The following is a 12,738-nucleotide window of genomic DNA, read 5'->3' as shown; positions in this document are numbered from 1 at the left end:
AGCATTAGTATTCTGCCTATCAGATCTTATGAATGATAATATACGTTGATAAATGTGGCGGCTAAAAACAAATCATCATTTAAATATAACGGCCCTAAAAATTCATGGTTTTGAAGCCTCATCTCTAGAGTTTATGCCACGGAAAAATGTAACATGACCAAGAAGAGGAAGTTATCAAAAGAGAAATTGATCTTACTCCAAAAAAAATCTGTTAACCTCATAATTGGAAACATTTAACTTAATTTATATGTATATTAAATACCGATAAATAAAACTAAACATTTACAAACATTATAAACACTATAGCATAGGTCATTTACCCCTCACTCCACAACAAATCCTTTAAATTCAACGGTATTCAGTAGAAGAAAAATAAGAAGCTATAAATTATATATTAAACTAGGCTATAAAATAAAACACAAATTAGGCTATGGTGGCATTAATTAATTATTATTATTTTTTTAAATACCACATTGTTGTCCACATCCAGTCCTGCAGCATTTGTCATTGTCCGGACAGTCACTGTCATAGGAACATGGCTTGGTACACCCAGCCATAACAATTGGGTTTGGACACACTCCTGGCTTTGGTTTATCCGTGTTTGCATAACATTATATCAATGAACGCCTTGATGCATTTAAAAGAAAGAAAAGCTGACCCACACACTAACATAAATACCTATGTATGGAGCCCTACACTGATGTCCACATCCATTGCTGCAGCATTTCTCAGTGTTCGGACAGTCACTGCCATCAACACACAAATCCTTACACACTCCTCTAAGGGTTTTGACTGGACACACTCCTGGCTTTGCTATTTAAAAACAAAAACAAAAAAAACAGGGAAACCAGATGACTGATTGCTGAATGTCTCATGCAATGCATGTTCTACTGATGCCCGGGTCAGTTCTCATCTTTCGGACAATCACTGTCATGGGAACACGACTCAAAACATATTCTTTCTACTCCAGGGTTTTTGTTTGGACACACTCCAGGCTTTGGTTTTGCTGTCATATCAGTGAATGTTGAATTACACACTGCACATACATATATCTTCAGAGGCCCTTTACTAAAGGGGCAAGGTGGTAGAAAAATATGGGATGGCAGAAAAAAAGAAAAAAAAATCTTTGCATTCTCTCGCAATTTGTTGTGAGTTCGGACAAACAGGGTTTCAGACAGATCCATACGTCAACAGTGAAGGGTTCCATTGTTCAGTAAAGTTGGCAATATATTTACAATTCAAACTTTCTGAATCAAATTCATGAGCTAAACGTTAAAACACATGAGACTTTCCACTTCAACCCAATTCCTCAAAATGAGCCTTATTACTGTATCTCTAGGAGTTGGCGACTGAGAGACAAATCCGAAGGGACTGAGTTTTCAGGTTACGCACTTTTAAGACGGTCCTTTCCGACTAGTCTCTGAGCTGCCTGCTCATAGAGAACAATTTATTATAAAGCTCGTTTTGAGGAATATTAGGTTGTAGCTCGTTTTTCTACGTTACTATGATTGGAACGAGGTGTCATTTGAGTTAACATTTAGCTCATGAGTTATTGATCTGGGAAGTTTGAATCTGTGAATACATTGCCAATTTTACTGAACAATGGAACCGCTTCACTATTAATGTGCGGAGCCGTCTGAAAGATTGCCAGCAGGGACGTTAAACAGGTCTTTCGAGCGAAAGCAAAGGTTTTGGAAAATACCCCCCCATCCCCCATTTTTCAAGCCACCATATCCCTTTAGGGGCTCTGTATAAAGATGACCCACACACTAATAGAATACAATATAAATACCTATATATGGAGCCATACACTGATGTCCATATCGATTGCTGCAGCATTTCTCATCACTCGGACAGTCACTGTCATGGGAACACGACGCCTTACACAGTCCTCCTCCAAAGGGTTTTATTTGGACACACTCCTGGCTTTGGTTTATCTGTCAAGTGTTTGTATAACAACATGTCAAGTGAATGTTGAATGACTTCCTGCATTTTTTAAAAAAAAGCTGATAACTAATAAAATAAAAATACCTGTATATTGTTACGGTTGTGACGTAATGCAGCTATGTTGTTTCTGCTGTTGTTGCTGCTGTCTCCTTCTCCTTTAGGATTGGTCCTGGATCTAATGCAACGCTATGGGTGGTTGGATCAGAGAAGAGGCTTGGACTATAAATTCCCTGGAATTCCTGTAGAGGGTGCTCTCTGCCACTTTGATTGCCCCGGTGTTGTACTGTGTGTTTGTCAGCCGGTGAAAATGTAGCCCGATTGTGTGATTATGTGCTCTTAGCTTGTGTTAGCAGAGTATTGTGTAACTACTTTGATACTGTGTGATCTGTACCCAGCACATCAGTGCCCGTGATCGTATCTGTATGTTTATAATTAATTTGAGAAGCCGTAGGGGGTGAGTGCCTTGTTTTCTTTGTAGGCCGAAAGGCCGTTATTTTTCTCCTGGTTATTGTGCTAGTTAAGGAGATAGGGTATTTCATTGTATGTTTTGTTTCTTTTTCTTGATTCACAGGGAAGGTAGTTTTCGTGGGAAAGTTAGTTCTGTTTGGTTTATTGTTTTGGCATTAGCTCACCCCTGAAGATCTTGCTTCCAATCTTTTCCCCTGCTTGTTTGATTGTTTAATTCTGTATTTTCAAGATATTGTTTTATGAATGTCAACACAATGCAGCCCTGAAAAGAACTCAGAGGGCAAGAAAATAGCAATAAACTCAAGCTAACTAAAGGAATTGGTTTTGTTGTTTATGTTACACCCTGACCTAGACCAGGGATCGTAACAATATAGAGCTGTACACTGATGTCCACATCCATTACTGCAGCATTTCTCAGTGTTCGGACAGTCACTGTCATGGGAACACGACTCGACACACACTCCAAGGGGTTTTTTTGGACACACTCCTGGCTTTGGTTTCTCTGTCATTTGTTTGTATAACAGCATATGAAGGATTCGTTGAATTTATAAAAAAAAGCTGAAGAGCCACTAGAAGAATGGGACCTGGTTAGCATGCCAAGTTAACTAACATAAGTAAACAAATACAGGCAAGGTCAACTTCAAATATCTCAGAAACTGTAGTGAAAATCAAAAATCCATTCAGACATTTTTTGCGGCTTGGTCTAAAGATCATCACAGCCAATTTTGAACAAAACTGGGCAAAATGTGTAAGAGGCGTAATGAAAAAACTGTTATTAAATGTACTTCAATATGGCAGACAGTTACATTTAAGGAAAATTACATCTGAATCAGCCAGGGAACAAAACGACTAGTTATAAGCGTTTTTACAACAACAACAACAACAACAACAACAACAACAACAACAACAACAAATCTCTGGAACACTAGGTGGCGCTGTGGTCAAACTTTTCAGGTACCTTCAGGACCATGCTGTCGATGATCCCATCCAAATTGTGACGAGGTGTTAAATTGTTTATAAGATATTGCAATTTATGTAAAAAGTCAAAATGGCATCCAATCCTGTGAAACTCGGTATCCACGAATTCGGCATGACAAAGAATCCAAAGACATTTTCTGACAAACTGTTCTAAAGTTATTGCAATAGCCATTTTTCAGATCGCGTGACCTGTAGGTGGCACTGTTCCCAAATTTGGCATGGATCACATCATGGTTCCAATATAGCGCACAAATTTCCGTATCTTGATCAAAGTTTGGCCGAAATACAGAGGTTGACCTAATTATTTTCTTACATCAACTTCTGAACAAAGATGAATAAAAAAAATCTGTTCGGTCGTTTCTGTGCAGCTCAGTCCAAAGATCATCTGAGCCAATTTGTGAAGCAATCAAAATCTAAGTAATATTTGAAGGAGTAGCAAAAAATAGAAATACTGTACTTTTCACAATGGCCATAATGGGTGGAGGGCCACGATAAAACAGCAACTCAAAGTTTAACTTTCAGTGTACGTGTATTACTTATAAACCAATGTTCCAAGATGTGCCTAAAGTCAGATTTTGATAAAGGTACTTGTTCACATATTTTCTTCGCGCCAAGTAGGCTAATGAAGTTAAAAGATCTCACCGGCGGTGACTAGATCAGGGTCTTCTAAGCTCCAGCATACGGGACACAATAAAACAACAACCAACGAGAAATACAGTCGAGCTGTCATCCTGAGACCTGCAATCTCACAATGGACTCTGCTGAACAATGCACTAAGTTAGAGAGTTGCGCTTTTTGAAAAAGTGTTTTTAAACATACAACTTATTAGGTTTGGAGCGACTCCAACCTGGCTGCAGCTTTTGTAGTCTAATCTTAAAGACCCTGATTAGCTTGTTCAGGTGTGTTTGATCAAGGACTCTGCGTTCACACCATGTCGTATGCTTGTTTGAGGTGTGCAAAATCTGCACAGAACCGATCACCGGTGATCAGCGCGAGATAGATACAGTCGGCAACGCGTCAAAGTTGGGGGGGCGTGGTCGGCGTGGGGGAAAACACCGCGAACATCATGTGTATTTGGATGACAAAATGTCGTATTTCATGTCATTGACGCCTGCCGACCGGGAACGGTACATTGCAAAATTAACTGCAATACATTATGATTGCCCTTATTTAATTCAAAACTGTATCAATGACACAACCAAATGGCCGGAGGTGTCGTTTGCAGACATATTTTGCTATCAGGTTGAATCTCCAGGTACATCGCGGCAGCTGTAGAGGTAACATTAGCCTATAACTCAATAAACTTTCGTAGTATATGTTGCATACTATAACTCCATAAAACCTTGTCACTTACCAATTGTACGTATGCTTCACTCCAAACTATTAATCCTTTTATAAAACATTGATCAGTACGAAGTTGCCGAGGGACTGTGCTGACAGTGATCCCTAACTCACAGACTGCAGTCTGTATTGAGTGTAGACTAGAGGCTGACATTTTTTCGGGAATCCCACGGGTCACGGGATTCCCGTGGGATTCCTGCAGGATGGGAGTCATCTTTGCTATCAATCACGGGATTTGGACGGTACAGGATAAATGGTTAACGGGAGCAGACGGGAGCGGGAATCAACCAATAGCAAAGACGACAAAAAAAGAAAAAAGTAAATGCATCATTTTGTAGTTTCCTTTTAATACGCCTACAATGTAACGCAATTAAAAAATAACTACACGACCCAGCCGTCCCAGAAGCCATCAGTGCTTTTTGTCACGGCTTACCGCCGAAATTCAAAGATCAGTGATGGAGGGAGCTAACAGCCGCGGAGAAGTCGATGTGGCAAAAAATGATTTACAGCGCAAAGTCAGAAGTAATGACATGTCTATTAAGTTCACAGAACTGGTCGGAAAGTCTGAAATATTAATTAAGTTTATGAGAGTAGAATGTGACGGTGATAGCACAATGTACGCTGCTTGTAAGACATGCTTAGTCTTAGTCAAGTACGCAAGTGATTCAGGGACGAGCGGTCTGAAGAAGCACACTTGCAAGGCAAATGCGGGAAAGAATCAGGCAAGCATCGCTTCGTTCATCAAGCGAAAATTGCCGTATATGGGAGCGGTACAGGAGCGGGAGTCAGTTTAAACAGGAGCGGGATGGGATTGGGAGTCAATTTACCAGGAGCGGGATGGGATGGGATTATTTTTTAAACTTTGGTCTGGGAGTGGGACGGGACAAGATTTCTTTCTATGGGAGTGGGACGGGACAGGAGTGAAAATCCACTCCCGTGTCATCCTCTAGTGTAGACCGTAGCGATTGGCCTATCAAGCGAGCCTTCAGTTGATAACGCTAATGTGAATGAGACATCCCTTATGAAAAACAACTATAGGAATCATGTAGTATTTTAGGACAAAATATTATAGTAATCCTATAGGAGTACTATAGTATTTGGGACATACTATATCTATAGAGGTATTACAAAACATCACAGAAGTATTACACTACCAGGGCTGCCAACTCTCACGCATTGAGCGTGAGACACACGCAATTGACCCAATTCTCACGCTCTCACGCCACACCCCCGATTTCTCACGCTTAAGTGTCAACCCGGTAGGTAAAATGCCTGAAAGATGAGTTTATCTATATATCTACCTGTTGAGCCACTCGCGATCGACTAGTTATACCGCAAATTAGTTAAATATCCCGTAATCTAGAGTAAAGATATTGTGCTCCAAACCGCGCGCACGGCAGAGGTAAGCGAGCGAGAGACCTTGCGTGTGCAGACCCCCCCCCCCGTTGGAGTAGTCTCACGCCAAGCTAAACTCAAAAGTTGGCAGCCCTGCACTACTATTTATTGCTTGTAGGCATTTTGTCCTCCTTTCCGGTTCTGTGTGTTTATTAGGAAGGATGTAGAACTTCAATTCATAAATTGTTTGTTTATTGGCGGTACAGGAAACGACACAGCACCTCTTCGGCATGATTGTCGCGTGTATTTCAATGAGCGCCAAGGCAATGTTTTCCCCCACGGGCTAAATTCACATCACGTGACGGGGCGTTCCCAGACCAACCGACTGTATCTACGCATGCCGGTTAGAAATAGAGCATCACAGTCCCGCCCACAGCCCGAGAGAGCTTTGGTGCCGGAAGTAAATTTCCCATTCATTTCTCCCATTGACATTTTGGAAAATCCGTATCTAAAGAGTTTTAGAGCATCTCTGAGGATAACCAGCTACGGCTGAACTCATAAGCATACAACATATTTTTTAGGGTGAAAAAATGAAGAGAAAATCCCAAAAAAGTCAAAGGTACAAGACTGTGTACATATTTTCATTTCTGAGCGAAGGAACTCCTCATCCCATAAACCACCGCGCCTCACTGAAGTCAACTGAAGCCACTACCGCGAAAGAGCCTTTTGAGCGACTTCCAAATCTGACGACAGCCACGTGAACTTTTTCCTCCAGTGAATTTTATATAGTGAATGTGCAGGGAAACTCCTTTTCCTCGATTTACTGAAGCTTATATGTAAAACGCATTTGCAGCTGCACAGCTAACCCATTGAGCATCTGGCTCGCTCATAGGCTGTGTTGCGGCAACTGCACATCCAATGGCGCGGGCGCCTCTGACGTGCAACCAATGAACTAGCCCTACATCGTTACACGATCTTCAGTCTTCACGGACCTTCGCGGGGTTTAACCAGACGGTTACACGACTTCCACCAATCAGATGCATCACTGTGGGATTGTTCAGGATTGTGGGTAACGAAGTACTTATCCAAGACATCGCGAATAAAAGGCATTTGTCTTAAAACAAGGTTAGTGCACCATGAACTTTTGGCGTTTATATGAGCATATACAATCGCTTAGTACAGCCGTAGCTGGTTTTAAGTCTACCATGTATGGTTACGTTTTTATGGCTTATACCCCAACTGTCAATGGAGAAATTGTATTGAATTTTTACTTCCGGCACCGGCTGTGGGCGGGACTGCGATGCTCTATGTGCCCGAGTGCGGTCCGCCTTGCTCTGATGTCATGCTGACGTATTTCAAAAAAATCGCGAGCGCAAGGCGTGTGCCGGATTCTGCAGTCGCGCACAGTTGCTCTCCACTGACTGCGCTGATCAAAAGCATGATGGGAAACGACTTGCTGATGACACAGCTTAATGCCAATTGTTTTAAAAAAACGTGATGTATTGTTCTCTTTTTAAAATGTTTGATTTTAAAACTCTGATATCATGTTTTATGTGTATACGTTTGTTATGTGTGAATAAACTCTCTGACAGTGCGAACACTTCTGAAAAGGTAAAAGGATTTACTTTCTACAACGGCAGAAGGAAGAGAAGATGATCCAACCTCTCGTTGGTTTTAAAATCCCAATACTTTACTGGAAAGACGTTACTCGCCTGTGTTGCTCGGAGGGATCTCGGAGGGTTGTCACCAACTGTAATGTCCGGCTGGATCGGCCCAAAGGTGGCATCCGATCGGCGGGTGAAGGTCTCTGCGCATTACCGTCTTTCCGCGTGGTAAAGTAATTTGATTAAATGAAATACATTTATCATATGTATTTACTCGTTATTTCATCTGACTCCATAAATAAAAAAGGTTTTAATGATATCTCTACATCATTAAGTGTGTGCGAATGTTTGACTATTCTTTTTAACTCTTTACTGAAAATAATGTAAATTAGAGTCAATTAGAATAAAATCAGATGTTTACACTTCATTATGTCAGGTAAATGTATCACGCCAGTTGCATAATCAGTTCAAAGATAATAGATACAAACATCAAATGCTCTAGAATAAAGAGAGAAGATGTAATACATTGACATTATTAAAAATCTACATGATGCGAAGTGTTTTGCATACACTTCGCATCACGGGCTAATCCGAGTTATAGAAAACACCCTGACCTCTAGTTTTATTTCATTATATATATACAGACCAAGGCAGAAAAACTCTTTTCAAATGTAAACATGACTTCACAGTGGGAATTCACAGTAAACACCATCAAAGACTTACTAGGGGCAGAAGTTGATTTACATGTAACCATTTACTAACAATGGGAAATTGATTGAGACTATTTGCCTGGAAGACACACTCTCCTGTATGTGAATTATTTCTAAACTCCTAAAATACTTATTACCTTTTGGTTTACTTCTTTGAGAATGAGATCTTTGTTCCAGTCGCACTGAGACATTTCAAATGATATCAAACATGTGTGATACTGTTAGCCTGGGTTTCCCCCTACTGTCTTTGCGCAGCGCGATTTTATTCACGCTGCTAGGCAGTCTGGACACCATGGACCAAATTTTCGCCTCATCTAGGGAACCAATCACAGAACGGGGAGGGAGCAGCAAGACGATGACGACGTCTATGCGACACACCGAAGCAGTTTGTTTATACCTATGGATCAGACATGGCAGCAGACGCGAAGTGACCTTTCGATGCAGCCTTGGATCATAGCTGTCAATATTTGGTTTTCAAAGACGAATAGTTTTATTCTCACACACACAGAGTGAGTGCATTACCGCCCGCACTCACACTCGGCCATCAAATCTAGTCCCGCGCCACACTCTATTTGAGTTAAGCTTTCCGCGACTGCGCAACTGGGTTATATAGGTTGCCAGGTTGAGATGACCAACGGGTTGAAATTGTATATGGTGTGTGGATTGTGTGAATATAATGCATTTAATGCATTGGGGGCAGTCATGGCCTAATGGTAACAGAGTTGGACTGGTGACCCAAAGGTTGCTGGTTCGATTCCAGTACTGGCAGAAATATGACTGAGGTGTCCTTGAGCAAGGCACCTAACCCCCAATCGCTCCCCGGGCGCCACTCAAGGCTGCCCGCTGCTCCGGGTGTGTGTATCCACGTTTGCAGTGTGTGTGTGTTCACTGCTCACTACTCTGCTCCTAATGTGTGTGCACTTACTTGAATGGGTTAAATGCACTTTCACTTTCACTTTCAAGACCTGGCAACTGGTCAACATTAGACAAACATATAGGTCCGATTATTCATAAAGGAGTTTGGGCCATGCAAGTTACAGGAGTTTGCCGGGAGAAATAACAAAACGGGAGGGGTCCGAGAGATAGAGCTATAAAACGGGAGAAACCCGGGAAAAACGGGAGTGTTGACAGGTATGCCTTGGATATTGTTTTAAGTAGTTAAGAACGCAAATAAATCTCTGACCCATCGTCTTCTTCCTCGTCTAATTTCTTCCTCGTCTAATTTCGCTCTACATACGTCATCTGGTATAATTGAAACGATTTGCTATGAGCTACATACAGGCGCATTTGATAGACATTCGTAGCATCCAATAAACGGCTCTGGGCATTCGTAGACCACGCCTCAAATACGAGAAAATGAACATGTGGTTCCCAGACCATGTTTCAATGTCAATGAGACGTGGTCTGACATTAGCCAGGTTATGATACTGTATGATAACTATTCACATTATAGATGTTGTGTTTACAGACGCCCCACTCATGTACCTATCGGATGTTTTTTGCAATGACTTCAGCGACCACTGTTTCATTGCTTGTGTTAGAAAACACCTTTCTTTCAGCAAACATGCCCCAAGCAAAAAGATACGCACAAAAAAAATGCAACAGACCATGGATTAATCGTGATCTAGCTGTTCTGCTTCAGCAAAAAAATACAGCCTGGCGCAGTCACATTCTGCCAAAGACAACCTTTTATTTTGTCAAATCAGGAACAAGGACACACAAGCGGTGAGGGAGGCTAAAGCTGGCTTCTTTAAAGAACAGTTCACACTTTGTGGTGTGAATCCAAAAGCATTTTGGAATACGATAAAAAAACTTGAAAACAAACCCCGGACCATACCATTGTCCCTAAAAGTGGATGACATTGTTGTTACTAATAAAAACTCCATGGCTGAAGCATTTAATCACCACTTCATAAATTCTGGCTTTGTTTCCAAAGCGATAAACCCTGTTGCTACAGCCCCTGCAGTCTCTAATACCTGCAGCCTTTTAGCACCTCCTCAGTTTTTCAATCCGGTCTGTTTTAGTGGGGGAAGTCCTGAAGGAATTGACCGCTCAGGACCCCAATAAAGCGGCTGGATCGGATGATCTTGCCGCTTTTTTCATTAAAATTGCTGCCCCGGTTATTGCAGCTGCTCTAACAGCACTCATTAATCTATCCTTCCATACAGCCGAGATTCCACCTGCTTGGAAAGAAGTGGTTGTGCTTCCTCTGTATAAGGGCGGTGATCAGGCTGACCTAAACAATTACAGGCCAATCTCCATCCTGCCTTGTGTGTCTAAAATTATGGAAAAAACTTGTTAATAAACAACTAAACAATCATCTTAATGTGAACGGTATCATCTCCGGGGCACAGTCTGGCTTCCGATCAGGGTATGGTTGTGTTACAGCTACCACTAAAGTGCTCAATGACATTACATCCACGTTAGATATCAAACAACACTGCGCTTATATATTTATTGACCTTGCAAAAGCTTTTGACTCCGTGGATCACAACACACTCATCCACAGACTTAGCAGCATTGGTGTCACTGATCACTTACTAGTTTGGTTCTCAAATTATCTTTCTTACTGGGTTGAACGTGTAAGATTTGAAAACCTTTTTTCCCATTCTCTCCCGGTCACCAGGGGTGTCCCCCAAGGCTCCATCCTTGGCCCTACACTTTTCTCAATTTATATTAATAACATTCCCCAGGGAGTTGGTAGTTCACTTATTCACTTATATGCTGATGATACAATCCTTTATGCCACGGGTTCCTCCCCTGATGCTGTTCAAGCTACCTTGCTTTTTCCAACTACAGCAATCCTTTACACAACTCAAACTCACTCTTGATACCTTCAAGACAAAAATCATATGGTTTTACCGTAAGGTTACTACGCCTCCTCCAGCCCTTAAAATCCCCACTTGCAAGGTGGCTATTCTAGAACAAGTCACTGCATATAAATACTTGGGCATCTGGTTGGACACTTCACTTTCTTTCTCCATCCACATATCAAAGCTGCAATCTAAGGTCAAGGCCAAGCTTGATTTCCTTTAAAGCAACCGCTCTTCCTTCACCACTTCTGCCAAACTTACTCTTATTCAAATGACCATTCTACCCATGTTAGACTATGGAGAAACTATATACAGGGTTGCTTGCAAGTCCACTCTATCCAATCTTGACATTTTTTCCCATTCTGCTATCAGGTTTGCCACAAATGCTCCTTTCAATACACACCACTGCACTTTATATTCATCTGTCAACTGGCCCTCCCTTCACAATCGTTGCAAAATTCACTGGTTCACCTTAATTTACGAGACCCTTCTCGGCCGCTCACCTCCTTACTTAGGTCACCTGCTGCAGCCAAAGCCTGTCACATACAACACCCGGTCCTCGCTTCGTCTTCAATTATGTATTCCCAAAACCAACTATGCTTTTGGTCTTGCTTCTTTTTAATCTGCTTCCGCTCACGACTGGAACTCTTTGCAAAATATTCTCAAACTGGATACACTAATTTCAATTTCATCTTTTAAAACTATTATATCATCCTTGTTCACGGACACATGCAGTTTCTTCTCTACATAATCATTTTGTGTTGTCTACTGTATTGTGTTTTAAATTGTATTTTATGTAATTGCTTATTTCTAATGTACTGTTTTTATTTTAGCCCTATTTCCTTTTCCCTAAGTGGTTATTCCACTTGTCAGGCCGCCATTGTAAATAATAACTTGTTCTTAATGACTTGCCTGTAAAAGGGAAAAAGATGTAGATTAGGATTGCTTAGGTGAGACTTGCGTCTCGAATGGTGCACAAGAGAGAAATTCAAATGCTAATTTGCCCTCTCTTCTAGTTCTTCCAGTTTTTCCAGCCTTACAACATCAACTTTACAATGAACAAAAGCATCTTTCTGTTTATGTCACATCAAACAAAAGTCTTCACTTATTAGTTTCCCATCTCAAAAGCACAAATGGGTTGACTTCAAACACTGTTAATGTGTATTTCTGGTGTCAGATTCCTTATTCAATTTGTCTTCCATTCACCAGCAGGATCACCTGTCTCTTGTTGCACGGATCATGTGTATCTGTGAGAGAAAAGAAGTTAAAATGAGAAAAATAAACTTAAATCGGCATATAACATTGATGCAGCATTGTTTCTAAAATTACTGGATTAATGGTGTTTAATACATTTATTTATAAAGCCTTAGTAACATAAACATTAAATACTGAGTGTTATCAGCACATCACCAGGTTCCTGCTGTAACAATTACAAAGTTTTAGTAAACTTAATTTACTTTAATTTATTTGACTAAATTTACCCTCTTATTTGACAGGAATAACTCTCTATAATGTCACTCCTGGTCCTCCATAGTGTTACAA

At 41.0% G+C, this 12,738-nt stretch overlaps 2 protein-coding genes across 3 annotated transcripts in view; both read right to left on the bottom strand.

Annotated features, from left to right (window-relative positions):
- Window positions 1-887: 887 nt before the first annotated feature.
- Window positions 888-12,738, bottom strand: part of LOC143735493 (antileukoproteinase-like) — a 71,522-nt gene continuing 59,671 nt past the window's right edge. Inside the window, exon 4 of the mRNA XM_077225697.1 lies at window positions 888-1,006. Within this exon, the coding sequence (XP_077081812.1) occupies window positions 903-1,006 (104 nt within the window). The 3' untranslated portion in view covers window positions 888-902. The remainder of the gene's footprint in view (window positions 1,007-12,738) is intronic.
- Window positions 8,075-12,738, bottom strand: part of LOC143735489 (uncharacterized) — a 61,179-nt gene continuing 56,515 nt past the window's right edge. For both annotated transcript variants that reach the window (XM_077225693.1, XM_077225692.1), the window contains exon 4: window positions 8,075-12,443. The gene's annotated coding sequence lies outside the window, so the exon portion shown is untranslated. The remainder of the gene's footprint in view (window positions 12,444-12,738) is intronic.

This window comes from Siphateles boraxobius, unplaced genomic scaffold, assembly GCF_051911475.1.
Source record: "Siphateles boraxobius isolate OS27281-9 unplaced genomic scaffold, OSU_SipBor_1 13, whole genome shotgun sequence".
In the NCBI taxonomy this organism is placed as follows: Eukaryota; Metazoa; Chordata; class Actinopteri; order Cypriniformes; family Leuciscidae; genus Siphateles; species Siphateles boraxobius.
The sequence above is the reverse complement of the archived record's forward strand: the minus strand, read 5'-3'. Positions and strand labels throughout refer to the sequence as shown.